We start from the raw sequence: 24,355 nt of genomic DNA on the forward strand, positions 1-24,355 counted from the left end.
TGTGTGTGTGTGTGTGTGTGTAAACACACATATATTTATATTTGTAGACCTAAAGTTTATTATATTTCCAGAAACAGAAAAGTAAAAAAACAAAGAAAAATTAATTTCTATAAAATTTAAGTACTCTAAATGCTTTTCTTATCTTGCTAAAAGAAATTAATCTAAGGATCAAGTAGGATAAAAGGATATATAAGGATAACTGAAATCTAAGATTTTAGTAATGTATACACAATTTTTATAGGTAAATTCAAGTTTAGGAAGGGGGAAGAAAGAATAACTTGGTTGCCAAGGTGATTTTCTTCTTATACAAAAAGCACTTTTCACATGGATTTACACTTTTTTTGCTTACAAATGGAAAGAAAAATTTACATGAAAAATAGGATGTAAGAAAAGTAACTAAAATCAAGAACATGTTATATTATATAGTACTATATAATGTTATGTTATATTCATAAAGTGTTCTAAGATACAAAAGCAATGGCCAAAATAGACATAATTGAGCTCAATATGCATTAATTTGTTTATTCCTAATGTAGATCTAAGCCACTAAGAGCCAACTTTTCTAAATGATTCACACACACAGACAGAGTCCATGGTACCTTTTTTTTTTCCCTTGTCTTCCAATTGCAATATATTGTTTTGATGTGAGAAGTTAGGTATATAAAGGTTACTATTAACAGATTTTCCTCTTCTCTCCCAAGTTTCTTTTTCTTGCTTCCCTTCTGAAAAACCTATTTAATATCAGCTAATGAGTGAACTTAAACTATTGATAGTCATTCTTTAAGGAGAAAAATGCTTCAGAAACAGTAAAAATGTTCTTGAGTTGCTGCAGTAGGTAAGATATGTGAATTTTAAGTATAACTTTTGTCTTAACAGCTAGTAGAGTAGTTTAATCCCAAGAGCTAGTAATTATTAAATCGTAAAATCAATTTGACAAGAGAATGGCAATTTAGGCATATTCTCTTAATTTGTTAATTTTAGGATCAGAGCTTCCTATGCTATACTTACTTTAGTTTTATCTCCAGTAGTACTTTGAGAGCTTCACAGCATCCAACCTTCTTTTTCTTTCTCTTTAATTAGAAAGCATAAATTAGCTTACAGATAATTTCTCAGTAAGTTAACAAAGAGAAGAACATATTAATTACTTCTTTGCCATTCTTATCTCTGAATGTTCTTGATTTTAGTTACTGTTCTTACATCCTATTTTTCATGTAAATTTTTCTTTCCATTTGTAAGCAAAAAAAGTGTAAATCCATGTGAAAAGTGCTTTTTTGTATAAGAAGAAAATCACCTTGGCAACCAAGTTATTCTTTCTTCCCCCTTCCTAAACTTGAATTTACCTATAAAAATTGTGTATACATTACTAAAATCTTAGATTTCAGTTATCCTTATAAATCCTTGGGGAATTTTTTTAAACTGATGAGGTTTCTGTCAGCCTTGATTTTCTTTCTTTAAAGGGCTTGTCCTTTTTTTTTTTCCTTTTGAGCATACCTACCCCCAAAGTGAATGTCAGAGTATGAACCTCTTACCACCTTAAAGAAATTTTAATTCTCTAGTTATCAGGGATAGTTATGTATTTTGAAGAAGGCTAATATAGTAATCATATATGAGAAGCTAATTTAGAATTGGTTGTTCAGTGGTAACAGTGTCATAAAGGTATTTCATCTATAAGGAAACACATGTAAAATAAACTAGCTCCAAAATATTCACTTATCATTTTTTAACCTCATCAGTGCTCTTTTTTAGAAAACAATTTGCAGCTTTTTTTGTTAGTGCATGACTCATTATCTAGGTAGATGTGTGTTAAGTATGTCATTTTTAACAATAGCTAATTAATTTTCTTCTTTCTCCCTCACTCAGACATTATATAATGTGAAAGCTGAGATATTCCCTCCTTTAGGAACAGAGTATTGTAAAACAGGTTCACTTTGTTCTTTGGAAGTGTCTATCACACGACTTTCTGACCTCTTGGAGGTGGATAAGGATGAGGCATTGACAGAATCTGATGAATATTGTACGACAAAACTTATGTATGAAGGTGAGTCTATAGACTTTCTCATTGTAATATTGTGAATAATCAAATGGCCTGGTTCGTATTAGTATTATATAAGGTTAAAAAAAAGGTTTATATGAGGTAGTTTTGCTCTTACATTTTATAAAACTTATGTCTTCTTAACATGATATTTTAATAGCAAAATAAGTTGTTTCCCCTTTTAAATTGGAATTCACAGTTGTATTTCATCATATAATGAAGTCTTAAATAGACAAGTTCCTAAAATTCACTTGCAGGTTTTGGATCCACTCATTTTTTTCCCTTTTTTGTAAATGACATATCCTTTTATTTTCAATCATGCCCTCTCCTTTAAACTCCTAGTCTGCATTCCCCATTTACCCACTGGATGTTTCCACTACCTCAATTCTTTATATCTAAAACAGAACTTCTCTTCACCTTAAAGCCAGGTTACATTTTTGGCTTCCCTGATTATTTTAGTCTTGCCCATTCTTAACTTGCCCATTCTGTAACTTCCATCTCTTCCATTAAACCTTCCATACATAGCCCATGCCACTCAAGAGTGATCTTTCTATTCTCTGCACTCTTAATTTGGCTATTATGCTGATTTGGCAATTTACCACACTCTCTTGGGACATCATTGTGTACTTCTAAAACTTTTCATTTAAATTTAACTAGATTGTAAGTAAGCTACTAAGGAATTTTCTGTCATACTTCTTTATAGTTCTCACAGTAATTTCCTTCTATTTACTTGCTCCATTTTTGTCTTGTGGACAAAAGTTTATTTTCATTTTCTCTCCCATGGCTTCTTCAAGGATCTGTCATTTCACTTGCATGCATATTCTATCCAATAATTCAGATTGCAACCCTTCTTTGCCTTAGTAAATGGTAGTCTTAATTAACTGAAAAAAATTACCATTATTAGTAAGTGATCTGGTAAGCAATTTTCTGTGAGTTCTCAAAAGCTTGATCAGTGTAGCAAGCTCTGATGGGTCCTATCAAAATCCAGATTTTTCCAGATTATCACTTGACTGTGCCTTTCATCTAAAAGCTAAATGAGGAGAGGCTTATAATCAAAAAGTTTGCCACAAGATAATTTTTTTTTGTCATTATAATTCATATCTAATAGAGGCTCCTTCCTCTACTCCTTCAAGATAGCACATGTTCAGAAAATGAAGAAAGGCTTTCGGCTCTAGCTGTAGTCGCAAGAGAAGGAACTATAAGAAAATCTTATACTAAATTGTAAAGGCAGAATTTGACTAGGGGAGGAGGTTGAACTTGGAAATCTACTGAATTCTGAAGTTGGAGTCTTAACTGAGGCATTGAACTCTGAAGGCATTATAGGTTTTCACCAAACTGGATGTTTTCACTCCAACAGTGAGAATTTTTTTTGTCTGAGGATTTTTCTGACAATTTATAGCATCTAGGTAGACTAACTTGCATAACAGTTGCATTATATGATTCAAAGATGACCAAATCTAAAAGTGAAGTGGTTCATCTTCTCTACTGTGTTCATAGAAGTTAGAAATAACAAGTTGTAATTACTGCATCTAATTGAAAAAAGTATAGCTGAACATTTTCTGCAAAAAAAAAAAAAACAAGGTTAGAGGAATGCATCGTGTCTACATTGAGACAGATGATACAGAAGCAGCTATGACAGATTTGATGCAAAAAAAAAAAAAAAAAAAAATTGTTTTTTCTGAATGACAATGCTAAAATAGAAGGAGCACATGGCAAACCAGTTTTTTTCCCATCTGGAGTCCTTATGAAATTTGATCAAGTTTGATTTTAAATTGTGAAAAACTTATGAAAGCAAATCCTCTCTTGTATATTGATCTTGGTTCAAAGTCCTTAGTTATGACTTTGGCTTAAAAATTTTAAACTTCAAGCTAAATGATTGATATTTGGGGAAATATTGGTTATTCAGACCTTAAAGAAAAGTAGTAAAAGGTTTGTTTTTGGAAATAAAATTATCTTAAAATTTAAACTGCTGTTAATACTTCCCTTCCGCTAAAGAATTCTCCCATAGAGAAAGAGATATATGCCAAAATGAAGACTTAATGATGGCTTAAGTATATATTAATGTTTTATTTAATATAACAGAATTTAGGATATTGAGAGACTTATTCTTAGAGAGTGTTGTGCCTCTTTTGAACATCTGTTTCAGAAGAGAAATGTGAATTTCTGGGTGAAGCCCAGATCCAGAACATGTCTGTGAGAATTGATACTGCCAATAGGAAAGAGATTGATTATGGAGAAGTTAAGAATTGAAAAACACTTCTATTTTGAGATACTATTTTTATCTCTCTTAACTTCCTTCTTGAATTGATATTTCTTTTTTTTTTCTAATAGAAATCAGAGTTTATTCAGGCAGTTACAATATCCTGTGCTTTTAAGTAATGTCAGAGGAAAGCCGCTATTCACCTTTCTTTTTCTTTTTCTTTTTCTTTTTTTTATTATTATAGCTTTTTATTTACAAGATATATGCATAGGTAATTTTTCAGCATTGACAGTTGCAAATCCTTTTATTCCAACTTTTTTCCTCCTTCCCCCCATGGCACGTTGACCAATACATATTAAATATGTTAAAGTATAAGTTAAATACAATATATGTATACATGCTCAAACAGTTAATTTGCTGTATAAAAAGAGTCGGACTTTAAAATAGGGTACTTAGTTTGTGAAGGAAATCAAAAATGCAGGTGGACAAAAATAGAGGGATTGGGAATTCTATGTAGTGGTTCATAGTCATCTCCCAGAGTTCTTTCCCTGGGTGTAGCTGGTTCAGTTCATTACTGCTCTATTGGAACTGATTTGGTTCATCTCATTGTTGAAGAGGGCCACGTCCATCAGAATTGATCATCATACAGTATTGTTGTTGAAATATATATATATATATATATATCTTCTGGTCCTGCTCATTGCACTCAGCATCAGTTCATGTAAGTCTCTCCAGGCCTTTCTGAAATCATCCTGCTGGTCATTTCTTACAGAACAGTAATATTCCATAATATTCATATACCACAATTTATTCAGCCATTCTCCAGTTGATGGGCATCCACTCAGTTTCCAGTTTCTGGCCACTACAAAGAAGGCTGCCACAAACATTCTTGCACATACAGGTCCCTTTCCCTTCATTAAGATCTCTTTGGGATATAAGCCCAGTAGTAATACTGCTGGGTCAAAGGATATGCACAGTTTGATGGCTTTTTGAGCATAGTTCCAAATTGCTCTCCAGAATGGCTGGATGTATTCACAATTCCACCAACAATGTGTCAGTGTCCCAGTTTTCCCAGTGTCCCACATCCCCTCCAACATTCCACATTATCTTTCCCTGTCATTCTAGCCAATCTGACAGGTGTGTAGTGGTATTTCAGATGCTTAATTTGCATTTCTCTGATTAATAATGACTTGGAGCATCTTTTCATATGGCTAGAAATAGTTTCAGTTTCTTCGTCTGAGAATTGTCTGTTCATATCCTTTGACTATCGATTGGAGAATGGCTTGATTTCTTATAAATTAGAGTCAATTCTCTATATATTTTGGAAATGAGGCCTTTATCAGAACCTTTGACTGTAAATGTGTTTTCCCAGTTGAATTGATATTTCTAAGAGTAAGGCATAACCTAAGGGAGGGGATGATGAGGTGTGACGGTTGAGAGATCCCCTGATAGCTATCTGATCCCCCTTTGCTAGCAGAAGGCTTTGGGCAAGAATTCCCAAACTCCAATGAATACAGACTAGAGGTTTGTGGCAAGAATGGGTTTATTCACACTAAGAAAACAGCTTTCTTAGCCAGAGAACTCCTGATTAGGAATTAGCAGAGATGAATTGACCAGCCTTCAGTTTTATGGGGTTTGTCCTGGCCCCCAGCTGGGAAGCAGTTTGGCCTGAATTTCCAATTGAATGAGATTACTTACCTGGGAGTTACCCTCATGAATGGGTGTTCTTCCTCCCCTCCCCTCCCCAGGCCAAGAAGGTTTGAGAGTCAGGTGCACCCTTCCCCCAGGGCTTGCATCAAGGCCTTTCTAACCCTTCCCCAGCAGATTAAAGGGGACACAATTTACATCAGGGGGAGAAGGAAATAGGACAGGACATATGAAGACAATATGTTGTTCAATCAATTCACTTGTGTTGGTCACAACCCTTTGGGGTTTTCTTAGCAAAGATATTACAGCTAGTAAGTTTGAGACCACATTTGAGCTCAGAAAGATTCCATATCCCATAATATCCATTTCTTCACCTAAGTAGCTCCATATAATATAGAAATTGTGTGTGTGTGTGTGTGTGTGTGTGTGTGTGTGTGTGTGAGAGAGAGAGAGAGAGAGAGAGAGAGAGAGAGAGAGAGATTGTGTATTGCCATCTAGAGTGGAGGAAAGGAGGGGAAAATTTGGAACATAAGGTTTTGCAAGGGTCAGTGTTGAAAAATCCATGCATGTTTTGAGAATAAAAAGCTTTACGCCCAGAGAAAGAACTCTGGGTGATGACTAAAAACCATTACATTGAATTCCCAATCCCTCTATTTTTGCCCACCTGCATTTTGGATTTCCTTCACAAGCTAATTGTACAATATTTCAGAGTCTGATTCTTTTTGTACAGCAAAATAACAGTTTGGTCATGGATACTTATTGTGTATCTAATTTGTATTTTAATATATTTAACATCTACTGCTCATCCTGACATCTGGGGGAGGAGGTGGGGAGTAAGAGGTGAAAAATTGGAACAAGAGGTTTGGCAATTGTTTATGCTGTAAAGTTACCCATACATATAACCTGTAAATAAAAGGCTATTAAATTAAAAAAAAAAAAAAAAAAAAAAAAAAAAAAAAAAAAAAAGAATAAAAAGCTTTAATTTAAAAAAAAAAAGTTATAAAAGAGAGCTCAAAACTGATACTTAAAGAATTTTAACTCCCTGGGGAATACAAAGATATCTTAATTTTGGTTTTTGGTTTTTCTTTTTGAGAAGCTGTTGGAATTAAATGACTTACCCAAGGCACACAACTAGGAAGTATTAAGTGTCTGAGGCTAGATTTAAACTCAAGTCCATGATTCCAGGACCAGCTGGTACTCTATCTACTGCACCATCGAGCTGCCTCTAACACAAAGATATTTTTAAAATTAATAAATAAGGCAATAGACTGAATCAGTTTAAGGTTCACAATAAGCAGAATAGGAAGAGAATTTTAAGACAGATTTTTATATCACCTGCATTTTCCATTTTATTCACTTCCCCTTCCCAGGTGAAAGAAAATGACAAAAAAGCAAAAAAATTCTTACAAAAGAGCACATACAAAACAAAAAAAAACAGGTTTGAGGGAGAAAAAGAGAAAATCTCCTCCTAATGACTCTTGAGAGTGGTCATTTTGAAGAGGGGATCCTGGAACTCTACCTCAATAAGGGACACTGTCCCAAGTCTTTTTCCTTTAAATGAATTTAAGTTTTGGCTGCTTGAGGGGGGAATGAAGAGGGAACCCCAAAACTGAAAATCTTTAAAGGAGAAAACCTCCTTCAACTCTGCCTCAGTGAGGGGACTCCACCCCAAGCACAAAGTTTCATCTTTGTTATCTGGGTGGGGTCAGCTCAGTCCCGAAAACCCCAATTTTGGGGTTCCCTCTTCAATTTAAGTGACAAGAAGGGTAAGAAGAGAAAAAAGGAGGGAAATTATTAAACAAGACTAAAAACAATAAGTAAAAAGCCAAAACGAGGAATGTGGATGAATAAATTGTGGAAAGTTATAAGAGAAAAGAATTGTGGGAATAGGGTTGCATCAGTACAATCAAAATAAATTGTGTAGGCAACGTTGATTTAGAAGATGAAGAGGAAATTGTTTAAAAAGTAATAGTAGAGACAGAAATGGAGGAAAATAAACTCAAAACTTTAAACATGCATGGGTTACAATAAAACAATAGTCCAGAGAAAAAACCCACAATCTCTTACTTTTAAGAAACATAACATAGTCATAATGAGAGGCTTGAATAATAATAATTATTCATCAGTTGAATCCACAAAAGCAGGCATTGTCATGCCCTCGGGTAAAGGAAAAATAAAAATTTATAGCATCAGTAAACAATGAAGGTGTGTTTCAAGGAACCATAGAAAATAAGCCAATGGCAGATTTAAACTTCATTGCACCTAATGGAATAGTTAAGCCACAGTAACACAATAATACTAAGAAATTTGAATAAGGTTCTTCCTCAGAGAAATCTTAACAAAAACAAAAGGAAAACTATAGAACTGAACAAATTGTTGGACAAACCAAAACTAAAATATTTATTATGTCTTCTGAATTGGACCACTTTAAAATACATATTTTTCATCATAATGTGCTACTTTTCCAGAAGTAGACTACATACTGAAATTATAAATCTTTAAAGGGGGGGGGGGGGGGGTGCTGAAAAACTAAATACATCCATTCATCAAGGACCACAACACAAAATTTAGTAATCATTTAAGGAGCCCAAACAAAAGACACAAGCCTTAATTGTAACTTCATAATGAAAAATTAAGTAACGAAAGAAAAGAAACAAAAGAAGATGTAATACAAATGTGAAAGACAAAGATCATATGACAACATACCAAAGTTTCTGGGAGTAAAAGTAAAGTATTCCTTATGATGAGGTTTAGATTTGGGGAACCCAAATGAAATTAGGATTTCTTGTGTTCAGGGAGTTAAATGAGGTCTAGTGGCAAGTTTGGGGTACAGGGTAAGTTTAACTCCCCTGCATCCCTTGGGATTTGGCACAAGAGTAGGGAGTTTGGGGGGACTCCCTTCTGGTGGCGCAAGCAGTTCTCTGTAAAGGAATTTACAGGCAATCCTGTAAACCTAGATTGATAAAAGAGGTTTATTATGGGGATTGGCAGTAAGGTTAAAGCCTACTTAAGGAAATAGGTGAGGGTAAAGAGAATATGGCACTGGAAATTTTCTCCTTTAAGGATTTTCAGTGTTTCAAGATTCCCTCTTCCCTTAGAGGAAAGAGTTTCTCTCTCCTTTTTTTTAATGCATTAACAAAATAAAGAATTAATGAGCTGAATATGTAGCATGTAATATTTTTTAAACCAACCATTAAAACCAAAAAAGCACAAAAGAAAAAATCTTCAAAATTATAGGAGCAACAAATAGGAAATCAAAATATTAAAAAAAAAAAGCACCCAAGAGCATTTTAACAAACTTAATGGACAATACCTAAACTCCACAGGTTATTCTCAAAATTGAGAAAGAAAGCTCTTTTTACTAAATTCCTTTTATGAGACAGTCCTGATATTTAAATTAGAGGATAAAATAAAGAATTAATATACATTTAAAGTCTTAACTAAAATCCTGACAAAAATAATTCATTAGTATATCCAAGAAATTGGATATACTGGATATATTTTAGAGATACAAGAATGCTTAACATAACAAAACTACCTGCTTATATTAGCACTTATTTATGTTTTTGAAAAACTCTACCAAATATAGGCATAGTGGTTTCTTTTTAACATGTAAGAAGATCTAAATAGAGATACTGGGACCAATGGATCCATTTTTGGTCCCAGGTCTGGAAGAGACAAAGAGTCCAGCCCTAAGTATCAGAGAGCAAATTTTTTTATAGGATAACAAGAACAATGACATAATGGGGGAGGTACCTGGATGGGGATAACCTAATTGGGGGGAGGCACCTAGGATGACTCAATAGAGGGAGGTTACTGATATTCTAATGACTTCTAAAATGGATAAACCTTTATCCTGTCAAACATTAAGAAGGAATGTCTATAGCCTAAAGATATAAAACCTTTATCTCATCAACCATTTAAGAGGGAATGATTATAGCCTGGGGTTTTGAGGCAGAGCTATTGAGGTAGACCTTTTATCTCATCAAACATTAAGAGGGAAAGGTTATAACCTGAGGCAGAATAACTAAATAGAACAATTAGGGAAACTAAATCAGGACATCAAAAGGGAACTTTGGCACAATGCACAACAAAGCTACAGAGAAAATAATAGAAAGTTTCCCAGTAAACAGGAATCACACAAGGCTGCCCTCTAGAACACACGAGTTCTAGAAGGCTTTTAAGAGTAAAAAAATTTTTTTTACATTTAAAGGTCTAAAGAAAGACAGAGGAAACAAACCCATCCTTATTTGTTTCTGAAATGGTGGTTTACTTAGAAAATTATAGGAAATCTTCAGAGAAACTGCTACTATTAACTTTAACAAAATTGTAGGCTAGACAATCCATTCAAAACTATTACAAAATGGATGGCTTTCCGGCTTATATAGATGTGTGTTGAGTAATGTAAGACTCCAATAATGAAATAGTAAGAGCCTTGGGTTAAACAGGAACAAATCTATAAAGAGATGTAACCTACCTCATCTAGCCTAGGACTGACCCCGAATACAGCCAGAATCTGTGGACATTTTTGGTTCTCTGGACACAGCCAGAGAAGCAAAGGATGAAGCACAACAAAGGAAAGCCTATGTCAGAAAGTCCAAGGTTCCAGGGAATGGGTCAGAAATAGCAAGCCCTCATGAAGAATTTGCATGGGGTAATACAGGACCATTCAATATATTGATGAGGGAAGCCCAGAGAGAACAGAAGAAGCGGCAATACTCCAAGTAAATCATAAGTTGCAATAGAAAACCATCCAATATTCTGATCCAAGAGTGCCTAACGCAGAACTGAGCCAGAATATTGAAGTTGGACACCTGTCTGAAAATAGATACCCCAAGGCAGGTAAAAGTCCATAGTAGAAACCCAGGGAAGTGAGGTAAGGACTAAATAAGGCCTGACTATGTAATGCCAAAGAAACTAAGCAAGACAGAGATTAGAGACCAATTCAATAGTTTATTAAATGGAGAGAAATACTGGGACCAATGGATCCATGTTGATCCCAGGGCTGGACAAGACTATCATCTCAAAGAATCTAGCCCCGAATCACAGCAAGCTTTTTATGAAATAACAAGAACAATGACATAATGGAGGGACCTAGATGGGGATAACCTAATGGAGGGAGGTTACTGATATTCTAATGACATCTAAAATGGATAAACCTTTATCTTGCCAAACATTAAGAAGGAATGTTTATAAAACCTTTATCTCAAACATTAAGAAGGAAAGGTTATAACCTAAGGCAGAATAACTAAATAGGACAATTGGAGGAACTGGGTCACCACATTAACAGGGAACTTTGGCATAACATTCCCCACTTTTTCCTCTTGGGACAATCCAAATCTTTGAATTACCTTCCTCTAGAAGGTCTTAGCACTATAATTTGAACAATCCTATGTGAAGTAAATAGACCAAATAAAAATCAAAATAAAGCTAGACCAATGCAAGGACTTAGGGCAAGGTCAAGTCTCTCCCTGATAACCCCAGAGTTAATCAGCAATACACAAAGTTACTTATTTCAATTATTTCTGACAATTAATTGTCAGATCCTCTGCAGTTGGGGAACATACGGACAGCTGTGGTCATTTGTGCATAACTTGGCCTCTGCTTACAGAGCAGCAGGGCTCAAGGCAGTTGTGCTGCCCATTCAGAGGGGCAGCCTGCTCCAGGAGAGAAGGGTAAGGCTTGGAGTAGCTCCACCTGTCCCATCCAGAGGAACAGGGCTACAGAAAGCATCAGATTTCTAAGCCGATTGTGCAGTTAGATCAAGCCAGCCAAACCCCAAACTTTTAGAGGCCTTGATATCAACTACAAGGTCCTTTTAAGTATGCTGAACTACTAATTAAGGACCTGGGATAACAGATCAGAGAGACTGCCTGTCCCAAGACAGGTATCTACTTTCTGGTTGTTTCTAAAAAATAATCCCAAAAAACTGAGTCTGCCAGGGCAATTCCAACAGAATAAGGGATTTCAAGTTAAAGCACAAGCAGCAAATCATAGTCTAGTAAATTTAAGCAAGGAGTAAAGAACTTTCAATTAAATCTGAACTAGCAAGATAGGAGATAAGGCAGAAATGCCTAAGGAAATACACCAGTTTCCCCAATTTCCTATTTATTCTCCCTTTTCTCTTTTGGAAAGGAATTGTCAAATGACCATGCCACATATAAATCATATACATATGCATATACATAACAGACTAAAGTCCCTCAAACATAACAGTAATAGTTACACAAGTTTAACAATTTCCATCCCAAGTCTTAAACACAGTAATACAGTTACAATTGTAACAAGTCAACCGCTTTCCCACTCCCCCATATCAGTCCAAATTACATCAGGAAAAGTGGGCAATGGTTCTCAATTGCTTCTTCCTGCTGAACAGGGACAATGCTGTGAGGGGGATGGGTGTATGTAGTGTGGCGTGGTACAATCAAAGCTTGATGTAGGTCCCAGAAGCAAGTCAAAATATCTCCAATCTGACCAAATCTAGAAACAAAAACAAATCTAACAAAGAAACTAACAAAGAAAAGAAAACAATCTGAGATAGAAAGACTGGTCTACAAGGACTGCTACAAGATGTGGCCTCTCATTAGTTATAAACCTTAAAAAACTTGAATATCCAGACACAATATCTAGTAGCCAATAGATGACAAGACTAAATACTTATTTGCTCAAGTATTTAGGATATAATGATTACAGATAACCAGATTGGAAACAGCAAGGTATGACATAATTGAATTAACAATTTCTTATTGACCATTGCTCTGATTACAGAAATCAGTTACAGGAGGAAAAAATGCAGTGCATATTAACTACAAACCCAAGAAATTTTACCTCTAGTAACAAATCCTAAACAGGTATTTACCATAACCTTATCAGTTTGCTGCTTTTAGCCAAGAACCAGGTAGCTACAACTTGATAGATAAAAAAATGTCTGGAACAGTTTAGAGGGAGGGGGGAGGATAGGATTCCATGTGACTACCCTTCCCCCCCCACTCCACTTCCAAAGAGACAAGGGTGGGGAGTGAAGTCGAACTAAACTTCACTCCAGGCTAACTAAATGTTCCTATAGCTGAAGTAGCAACAGTGGGGGATGAGTTTAAATCTTTACAAAAGATCCCTACCCCACTCAACATTTAAAGTAACAGAAATCAGTGGGTGGGTGGGGGAATCCCATAAAACCCACATGTCCAGCAAAGCTGGATTTAAAGCATATAATCCATTTCTATCTCATTTCAAATAATAAAACAATATAGTTTCTTTTTCTCCTTCTGGCCCATGTGGCCATTATTCCCAATGGACTTCTCCTAAGGTCCAACTTGGCCATAGTTGAAACTTTCAGAAAAGTCAGATCCCTTGTTCATACTTTAGGTAAAATTAGAGGTACATGACCTCTTTCAGGCAAGTTAACAGAACTTCTTTAACAAGCTATTGTTCCTTTAAGATCTTATACTTAAAGATAACCAATTCATTTTCCAAATTTAGAATCATCTTTAAATTCCTAATCAATCGTTTTCTCCAGCTGGAGTTCAGTATTGAAATAACCAATTCCCAAATTTGATCATTGTTCTTAAATTTAACAGAGCTCTTAAGTTAACAAAACAGACAAATTACAAACAATTTAACACAGACAAAAATCACAGAACACAGAGCACAACTAGACTGTCAAGACATACAGAACACTGATCACACTTAGACTGCACAATTACAACATTCAATAGGACATTAACATTAAAGCCAAACCAAATGGCGTTTTAAAATCCCCAGTCTTTGTAGATAGCCCCCTGAGCATGCAAAAATGGGAGGGATGGGAGGGGCGGGAGGGGCGGGCATTGCTCTAACATGGGATGACCAAAGCAAGGAAACCAAGTCCCTTTTTCTAATGTTTACACTCCCCACTCCAGAGCTAGGGTGGGGGAGGACGGGCCTTTGTCTCTGGAAAAGAATTGGACAGAAAAAGTTTCCTCAAGCAAAGTATCTGCTCCAGGAAAAGATTTTTGAGGCAGCGGAGTATCTAGATTGTAGACAGGTAAAAACTTAGTTTTCCAAATCTTTGCGGCCTCCCTCGTATCTCTTTTTAGAGATAGAGCCACAGCAATTTCTAAAGAATTGTGCCAGAGTTCCCAAGAGCTCCAAACAACAACTGCAGTCTTGATGACTGCAGTGTCTACCACAAGATAAGGAAAGAAAAAGTCTCTTACCTTGTCCAGAGTTCCATATGGGTTCCCTGCGTCCAGAAGACCCTATACCCAGAATCTATAATTCTGGGAATCCAAAATCCAAATGCTAGCATACCAACCAAACAAACAAAACAAGTCTTAAGACATAACCAGATGGTACCCCAGAAGGTACCCAGACAAACTTAATCTCCTGTGGCCGAAATGGGGTTGTCTACCATCAGGGTATTGTGGCTGGAAACTGCTCTCTTTCCCACAGGCTCTGGAAAAAAAAAAATCCAGGGAGGCCCAGCCTCTACAAGCCAAGAATTCAGATAGCCACCCTGCCCAAGGCAGAGACCCAAAAGTCTCTATCTCTAATCCTGCTCATTTTCTAATTATCTCGCTGGGGAACTCCAAAATGTAATGCTGAAGAAACTGAGCAAGACAGAGATTAGAGACCAATTCACTAGCTTATTAAATGGAGAGAAATACTGGGACCAATGGATCCACGTTGATCCCAGGGCTGGACAAGACTATCATCTCAAAGAGTCTAGCCCCGAATCGCAGGAATAGTTTTTATGGAATAACAAGAACAATGACATAATGGAGGGACCTAGGTGGAGATAACCTAATGGAGGGAGGTTACTGATATTCTAATGACATCTAAAATGGATAAACCTTTATCTTGCCAAACATTAAGAAGGAATGTCTATAAAACCTTTATCTCAAATATTAAAGAGGGAAAGGTTATAACCTAAGGCAGAATAACTAAATAGGACAATTGGAGGAACTGGGTCACCACATTAAAAGGGAACTTTGGCATAACAATTATCCCCAATAGAGTATTGAAAGAGTCTAAACCTAGCCTTGGTGCTAAATCTCAAACCAAGAATTGAGATTTTAGATGTGATTAAAAAAAAAAAAAAATTGACCAAACACTAGAGAAATTTTTTTGGGTTAAGATCATCCATTAAAAAAACCCAGAAGAGTTTGATTAATTAATCAAAATAACTGTAAGGTAAACCTCAGAAAAAAATTTCTTGGCCACAAAGACCATATGAGTGCTTGGAATAAATAGAGCAAGAGATTATAAATTAAATAATAAGAGCACCCTAGGAAAGGATTTGGAGAATAAATTATTTAAAACAAAAATTGGTAAACTTTGCCCAAGAAACAGATTCCTTATTAAAGGAGTTCAAATAGCAGCCAAATTCCATGAAACAAGAAATATTCGGATAAAATCAAAAGATTGAAAAAAATATATACAAGGTGTAAGATATCCAATATCAAGTTACTCATTTCCATTCCTGATATTATTTGCTTGCATTTTTGTTTTTTCTTCTCCGGTTATTTTTACCCTCTTTCTAAATCCTATCTTTCTTGTGCAAGAAGATGACTGTATAAATATGTATACATATATTGTATTTAATATATACTTTAACATATTTAACATGAATGGGACTACCTACTATCTAGGGGAGGGGGTGGAGAGAAGGAGGGGAAAAGTTGAAACAGAAGTTTTTATAAGGGTCAGTGTTGAAAAATTACCCATGTATATATAGTCTTTGTATATAAAAACCTATAATAAATTTTTTAAAAAATAAAATAAATGAAAATATCAAGTTATTAACCTGCAAAATATAGTAAGGGGAGAGATTTTTAAGAATCATTGGGCTCCTTCAAAGTCATAATAAAGCAATAAAGATAATTGTCAATTTTTATGTAATACTATGTGCCAGGCACCATACTAAGCACTTTTACAGTTATTTTCTCTTTTGATCATCACAATAATTTTTGTCAAATGAAATTTGTCTCATAGATTAAAGCACATTTTCTCCAAGCATGATAACATTTTTTAACAGGGGTACTACCAATAGAATGGGTCCAATGCTTGTGTCAGTGACCTAAAAGACCAAAAATTAAAGACACCGTTCATTTTTATAAGCATAGAACAAAGCAACCCAAGGTTGATGAGAAAGTAATACAGTTGGTTATAAAGTTAGCATCATTGGAGTGAGAGCAACATGATTGGTTATATTAAGGGATTTATACACATGGAATTAAGACCATATCCTCTGTCTCAAAAGAGTGCTTTATGAGCTTATGGAATCCAACTGTAACCCTAGGCTATCAATAGTGAACCGGGGATAATAGACTCACTGACTCCTGGGAATGAAATTAGATTACTTTTAATTGGCAGCGATAAGGCTAAGATGGAACAAGGTCAACTTGTTTGCTTTCCTTCCTTATTCCCTCCATTATAGAAGATAGGGACTAGATTCAGCTCATTCTATGTGTCTGCTGCCCTAGCTGAAGCCAGCTTTGTGGAACAAAATATCCATGCTATATGCCCTTGGTGTCCTGTCTCTGTCCTGAATCACCCTGTTCTCTTTACCCTTCTCTCCCCTTGCTTTCTTACTTCCAGTTGTGTGTGTTGTTTACCTCTTTCAGTTGTCAGATTCTTGAAAGCAAGGATGGTCTTTTCATTAATTGTGGTCCTAGGGCTTAGTGGAGTACCTGGCACATAGCAGGTGCTTAATAAATGTTGATTGGATTGGGATATACAAAACCATGGGACTTGGAAAAGTTGAAAAGTTAAATGATGAGTTAGTAAAGTACCTTAATTTTTAAATCATCCATCTTTTAAGTAAATAAGCAATAAAATTTAACACTTCTAAGGATAAGCTTTGCATAGTTTTATTAAGCACTGACTGTGTGAAGTATTTTGATAGGCACTAGGGATAACAGCCCAAAGACAGAACAATCCTTGCCATCTGAAAACTCATATTTTACTCTAATAGGTAATCAGATATCAACAAATAAGTGCATGATAGTTTGAGAAAAGAGAAATCACTAGCAATTAATCAGAAAGGTGATATATATTATCCTTGAAGGAAACTAGGTTTCCCAAGAAGTGAAGCTAGAGTGTTCTAAGCATGGAAAAACAACCTGTAAAAATACACAAGGTAGAGATTGGCTTACATAATAAAAGGGTTTGTTTTTTATGAACAAAATCTTTACTTTTTTTTTTTTTTCCCAGTTGTCGACAATAGTAGTAATTGGGCAGTATGTGGGAAAAGTTCTGGAGTTATCTCAATGCCTGTGACAGCACGAGCAACTCATAAAGTCCACATGGAAGTAATGCCTCTTTTTGCTGGGTATCTCCCATTTCCTGATGTCAGGTTGTTTAAATACCTCCCTCATCATTCTGCTCATTCCACACAACTTGATGCTGGTAAGAATTTTTTTAAATAAGGAAGATTCCATATTAGAGATTGTGTAAATAATTTTTGTGGAAGAAAAGAAAATAAATTCGTTTTTAAGAACTTTTATGGATTAATAAATAGTTGATGAGATACTGACATACTCTAGAAAAAATATTTTTTAAATGATTATTTGTGTTTGAGGGAATATACACTTAAATTTTATTTCTTGAACACTTTGGCAAAAATTAAAAGTTTTTGCTAAAACTTCACATATTATCAAATATAAAAGAGATTGTTTTTAAAAACAGGAGAATGAAAAGACAAAGAGAAAAAAATCTTATCTATACAAATCACTTGATTATAAAAAAATAAAAATGAACAACTTTGATAACATAAAATTGAGAATGAATGAATGAAAACAGTAAAGTTTTCATCACCTCCATTATCTGATTATCAAAGAAGAAAATAATATAAAAAGGCAAGCATACTTATGTGCTACTTAACTATGAATTAGTCCAGCTTTTCCAGAGAACAGTTTGCAACTAGTTAGAGATAGGAAAAGGCACCTATATGGGAGGGGTGAGAGGAAGGAATGAAAATGTTTAAAAATATCAGCACTTTTTATTGTAACAAAGAACTATAAAGTTAGGTTTCCATCAATTGAAGAAATTTCTGAGCAAACTGACAATATTAGTGTAATGGAATGTTATTGCATTGTTAAAAAATGACAAACCTGGGAAATTCAGAGAAATGTGGGGAAGACTTGTACAAACTAATGAAAAATGAAATTAACAGAACCAAGAAAACATTTAATAGAATAACCACAATAATGTAATATAAAACATTATTTAAAGACAAATGGAGATATCAGTTACTGATGGGGGGGGAAAAAGGAAATATATTCCATTTCTTCAAAGTGAAGTGGTAGATTTTAGGTGTGGAATGAAACAAATTTTTTAACGTGGTGTATGTGTTTATTTTGCCTTTCTTGACTCTGTTACAAAGGAAGATTCTACTTTTCTGGTAGAGGGTTGGAACATATGTGGAGGTGAAGATAACAAATTAACAATATTAAAATAAATCCTCAATAAGTCATCAAAATACCAAAAAAAAATTGAGGAAAAGATTTTTTTTCTTAAATATAATCTTGTTATGCCTTCTGAGCTAATACTAAGAAATAGAAATTAATGTATTGATATGCCTTATAAATACTTAAGATTAAACTTGTTCTTGTGATTATAACATTAAGAGTTCTATTTGAAATTATTTGAGATGGAAATGTAACTTTCTGTTTTATTTTTTTCAGATAGCTGGATTGAAAATGATAATCTGTCAGTGGACAAGAATATGGATGATCAAACTGATAACAGTAGCCAAAAGAGTAAAAGCAGTTCCCATTCAGCAGCCAGCGTGGAACACAAAGGCTTGCCGATGCCTCGACTACAACCATTTCCATCTGGACAAGTCTTTAACTCAAGCACTGGCATGCAGATCTTGGTAATCCCTAGCAAGGATGACCACATTCTGGAAGTTAGTGTTACATGACAACTTCATGTGTATACCAAACAAATATTAGAAACTGGATATGAATGCACTTTAAAGGATCATAACCTGATTGTTCTTCATTGTAATATTCTGGCCCTAACTAGAATTGTGGTGATGCTACATTTGCCTACCATGGAAGCATTTGACAATTGTACAGATTTCATTGTACAATGCAGCTTGTATCAAATAGTTTATAATGTTAATTTTAGAAAATGTTCTATGTGATGTGTATTATTTATGTCATTTATCCATCTCCTAATGTCCCTGCTGTTGTGTTCCTACAGTGTCCTCCCAGATGTCCAATTTTCTTAACTTAGTTATGCTGCTGATAAAATAAAAAATGCTTATAATTGGGCTATCTAAATTGAGCAGCCTTTTAGTCTGCAGATTCCTTTTTTGTATGTAAATCTGTCTTTCAGATAAACCTATAACAAAACCTTGTAATCCTTACTTGTTGGTTTGGGTGTGCCTTTTTGGTCACACAATTGCCAATTTGTGGACCAAGGTAGTTTCCTAAATCACCTAAAAAGAAAAAAATGATCTTTTAACCCATAGCATCTCTAGGACCTTTTCTAAAAAAACAAAACAAAATAAGCATAAATAAATAAAAACCACCTTGAGGAATGGGGGAATTAGAGGGGGGGTGGGGGAATAACAACCCCTTCTGTGCCTTGGGATGTCTGAATTATAAGGATATTTAAGGTCTACTGGTAAAAATTTATGAGGTTTTTGAACTATTTCAAGAGTACTCTTAAAAAGCTAGGCTTGGCCTTGAAAAATAAATTGGCATTCAATTAATTTAGTTATGAATGTTTTTAAACCTCTTTTCCACCCAGAATGTTGATGAAAAATCAGATCTTGGTTTTAGGTATATATTTGTTATATTTAATTGTCACAATTTATGTTCTTTGGGATTATTTTGATTTGTGTTGATTTCTTCCCAACTCTTAACCTCAATTAAAATTTTTACTTTACATTTAGTTGTGGAGTATATTTAACCATTTTTTTTCACACTTTAAGTGCAGAAATTAAGTTCAACAATGGAGGTTATTGCAGGGATTTAATGTATTTTTTCTTTGGTTATGGGGAAAAATTAAGGTTCTGGAAGTAAGCTTCTGATCAAGCAAACTACAGTTATACCATACCAACTAATTATTTTGTTCTCATTGTAAATTTGCTTGTATATATATATATAAATATATACATACATACATACACACACATATATAGTTAATTATTATTTTAAAAAAGAGAAAAAGTCCAAACTAACTGAAATAATGTTTTAAGTTACACCAAAAATCAAGAACAAAGTCAATGTGTGTTAAAATTTTTTTTTTTTGTTATCAAAGATCTGAGCTTGTAAATAAGTGCTATATGTTTTAAACTTTTTCCAGCTCTCAAAAGCTATGTATTTTTGTACATATTAAGGACTCTCAAATTCACTGGGAATGCTTTTGGTTGGGATTTTATTTTAAAAATCCTTGCAAATTGATAGTTTAAGCAGATGGTGGGGCCTCTTCTGAATAACCTCAAAGGTATGAGCCTTAAAAAGAGGAAAAAAGAATCCTCATAGCTGCAGTTTCAACAGGTTGTTAAAGATACCTGACAAAAACTGATTAGTATTCTTCAGCGTAGGGAAGCACAGAACTAATTATAAAATTTTATCTTCGTTTTCAGTATTCTGTATGTTGTGTTTAAGTCATTCAAAAAAATAAAAGTGTGATTTTTTTTTTCATGTCCTTCTCATTTGTATTTGACTGGAGTAGTATGCAAAAATAATAAATATTTAGTTGTTTACTAATTTGCCCAAATAATTGTACTATGATTACATGAAATTTAAAACCATTAGTTTTTAATCATCCTACATTTAGGAAGATAGAGTTTAAAACTCTAATAGCTGTGTTTTGTTTCTTATAGTTTTCTTTATGGAAATTACATAATTGCCCCACAAATAAATGACTTGTAGTTGGCAGATGGATGAAATATATAAGATTAACAAGAACTCCACTGAATAGAAATATCATTTACAGCAGGAAATAGATCAAGTTCACTGTAGTATGCATTCTTCTTGTAAGAGAGTGTATTTTCGTAATATCAAATTTAGAATTGCCCGATATCTTTAAGGCCCCAAATTATGATTGAAGCTTTAGTTTTCACTATCCAATTTTAAGTCCAGGGAAATCTTACTTGAATATTTTAAAGTAAAAGACTAGAGAAAAGAGTAAATTAAAGAGAGCCAGGTGTGTTGGTATTTCTTAAAATTAGCTAAGAAATAAAACAAGCCAAATTTGCCGTATATTTTCTAGCTACCTGAAAGATTTCAGTAGAATTTAAGTTGCATATGTTCTCTGTTTTGCTTTTAAAACAAAGGATATGTTGCTCAAAAGATTCAGTAGTCAGCATTTTAAATATGAATTGTAAAGTCATCTACAAATATTTGAAATTATTGCTGCTGGAAAATAAAATTTAGGCATAAGGCAAAGCTGGTTTTCTTGTAAAAATAGCAACTATATAGTAATTGTAATGTCAGGCTTATGCTATTTCAGATTCCTATTTGAAAATATCGATAAGAATTTTTTAGTTATAATTTTGTTAATTTCAAAGGAAAAAGTACTCCATTTCCTCTCTAGTATTGTTCCATTTAATATGAAAATGGCTTTTTTTTTTTTAAACTACAATGTCCCCTAAAATCCAATCATCAAGACAGTGTATAAAATAGAATTCTCGTAAATAATTGTAAACTTTTTGTTTGTTTTATTTTTTTTCTTGGTGAATTACGGGGGGAGAGATTTCCACAAAAGCTACTTTTCACTTTTTCTTCGTCTTTTAAGATTGTATTAGAAAATTAAATCACAAAATATGTTGCATGTGGAACAGAAATATAAGGATGAAAAACAGTAAATTGGTAGTCTAAATGATTTATCTTAAATTATAATTTAGAAAAAGGACTGTTATTATACTAGTCTTTGTACTTCTTTATGTTATTTTGAAAGAATGCTTTTCTTTTTAAATTAGCATAAAACTTTAAGCATAGTATAGGCTCTGGGAGTTTTTGACTGGAAGAGGTAAAAAGTTAATGATTTTGGCAGATAATTTACTTTGATAGTTTACCATGAAAAAATTATTTATATTATCCTGTAATATATTGCTTAATTGTTTTATATATTTGTTCCTCCCATAATTCTCCCCCATTAAGCACATTTTGTTTTGGAAAAGAGTTTCAGTACATAAAACAAATTCCCACATTAGCCATATTAGATAATGTTATATCTTCCTCTTCATTTTAAGACAGAAAGAGAATAATATATTTCATTTTCATTCTTTTGGACTTGTGGCTTATCATTGCATTGATCAGATTTCTACAGTTTTTCAAAGTTTTTTTTTGCTCTATAATGATTTATGTATAAATTGTTCTAGTTGTGCTTACTTTGTTCTACATCAGTTCATTTTCCAATTTTTTCTTTCACTTCTTTGAGGGATAGGTCTAGCAGTGGCATAGCAGGGTGATGTAGCAGTTTATTCCTTTCTTGAGCATTGTTCCATATCGCATTCCAGAACCACCAATTCACAACTCTGCCAATAGTGCATTATTAGCATACTTACTTTCTGATAGCTAGCCCCCCAAATTTGTCATTTCTTCCTTTTGTTATCTAGTTAGATAGATTTGAGTTAAGCCTTAAAAGTTGTTTTAATTTTCATTTCTCTGTTAATTAGAAATTCTCCCATGATTGTTCAGCTGTCTTCGTTACCTGTTCATAGCTATCTATCTATATAGTTATCTATTTCCCTTCAAATATTTTTACATTATTTTTGTTTGTGACAAAACTTTTTCATTTTATATAATCAAAATTGTCCATTTTAGTCTCACTACTTTAGCTAAGAACTCATTCCCATAGGTCCAAAAGGTCATTTCTTTCTTGTTCTTCTAATTTGTTTATCATGTTACTTTCTGTGTCTGTGTGTGTCAGTTTGGAGTTTTTCATGGTATATATATAAAGTTTTGGTCTAAGCCTGAATTTCTTCCAGTCTGCTTTTCAGTTTTCCTATCATTTTTTGTCAAAAAGATTTTCCCTCATAACTGTGGGAAACAAATTGGATTTATCCAACACTATGCTGCTATGTTCACTTGCTTCTATATATTGTATGCCTAATGTCTCAGTCTCTCTTTTAAGCAGTAAAAATCTTTTTTTTTTTTTTTAATATATATCTATTTTCTCTTTCTCTCACATGTTTCCTCCTTCCTCCCATGGAAGTAAGAGGAAAAAAACCTTGTAAAAATATGTGTGGCTAAGCACAATGAATTCTATAATTGGTTTTATCCACACACACAAAAAATGTCTTAAAACCAAATGGTTTAATTGCTTTGATAGCATGATTTTTAAATCTGGTACTAATAGTCCCCTTCCTTCCCACTTTCTTTCCTACTTTTGAGATTGTTGACCCTTTATATCTCCATATGAATTTTATTATTATTTATAGCTTTATAAAATATTCCTTTCACAGTTTGATATAGCACTGATGAGTAAATTAATTTGGTTTTTTTTTTATAAAAACAATCAAATATTTTATAAACTTATATAATTTTTAATGGAATTTCTATTTCCAGATATTGCTATGTTTTGTTGATGAAATACAGGTATACTGATGATTTATGTGGGAATTAATTTTTATAAACTGCAGTTGGTAGTATTCATTGTTTCATTAATTTATGGTCACTGTAGTATTCATTGTTTCATTAATTTATGGCCACTTTACTAGTGTTTTCTAAGTAAATCATATGGCATCCTCAGAATTGGAACATTTCCTTTGCCTATAATTATTCCTGGTTTTACTGATACAGCTAACAGTTCTAGAACTGTATTAAAGAGTAGTGATGATATTGGGCCTTCTTCCTTTACCTCTACCCATTTTGGAAATTCTTTCAACTTTTATTCCTTACCTATAATATTAACTTGTGGATTTAGATAGATGTAACAATCTATTCATTCTTTAGCTTTTTAGAATTTCTTTCATAGAAATGGTTACTTAATTTTGACAAAAGCTTTCCCAACATCTTTTGATAAAATTATGGTTTAGATTTTTAAATATTTTATTATAGTTTTGGTTATGTAAAACTAACCCTATATTTCCAGTAAAGCCCAAGCTGGTCATAGTTTATAATCTTTCTAATAATGTGTCACTGTTTATTAGAGAAATGAGTTTAATAGTTTTATTCAAAAAGTTGTTTCATGGAAAGAGATTGAGAAAGGTGCATTTTTTAAATTTCAAAATATATATTACAGAAGTTTATGTAATATTGAAATGAATTGTTCTTTGAATGTTTGATAGAATTCACTTGTGAATCAATCTGATCCTGTAGCTTATTCCTTTGGGATTTCACTTAAGACTTGATCAATTTCTTTTTCTGGTAATAAGTGATATTTTTTTTTTAATCTGAGTATTTTATATTTTCTAAGTATGTACCTATTTCCACAATATCAGTTTTGTTAACATATAATAGGATAGGATGGTTTCTGATAATTTCCTTTATTTCCTCTTCAGTTGTTATGGGTTCTTTTTCATTTTTGATATG

The 24,355-nt window shown here is 33.6% G+C and overlaps 1 protein-coding gene across 4 annotated transcripts in view; it reads left to right on the forward strand.

The window, feature by feature from the left end:
• The window catches only part of TRAPPC10 (trafficking protein particle complex 10), a 106,725-nt gene extending 86,203 nt beyond the window's left edge, over window positions 1–20,522 (forward strand). For all 4 annotated transcript variants that reach the window (XM_031959283.1, XM_031959284.1, XM_031959285.1 and 1 more), the window contains 3 exons: window positions 1,861–2,038; window positions 17,073–17,267; window positions 18,545–20,522. In XM_031959283.1, coding sequence (XP_031815143.1) covers window positions 1,861–2,038; window positions 17,073–17,267; window positions 18,545–18,783 — 612 coding nt within the window. In that variant the 3' untranslated portion in view covers window positions 18,784–20,522. The remainder of the gene's footprint in view (window positions 1–1,860; window positions 2,039–17,072; window positions 17,268–18,544) is intronic.
• Window positions 20,523–24,355: the final 3,833 nt, after the last annotated feature.

Source organism: Sarcophilus harrisii, chromosome 3 (assembly GCF_902635505.1).
Source record: "Sarcophilus harrisii chromosome 3, mSarHar1.11, whole genome shotgun sequence".
In the NCBI taxonomy this organism is placed as follows: domain Eukaryota; kingdom Metazoa; phylum Chordata; class Mammalia; order Dasyuromorphia; family Dasyuridae; genus Sarcophilus; species Sarcophilus harrisii.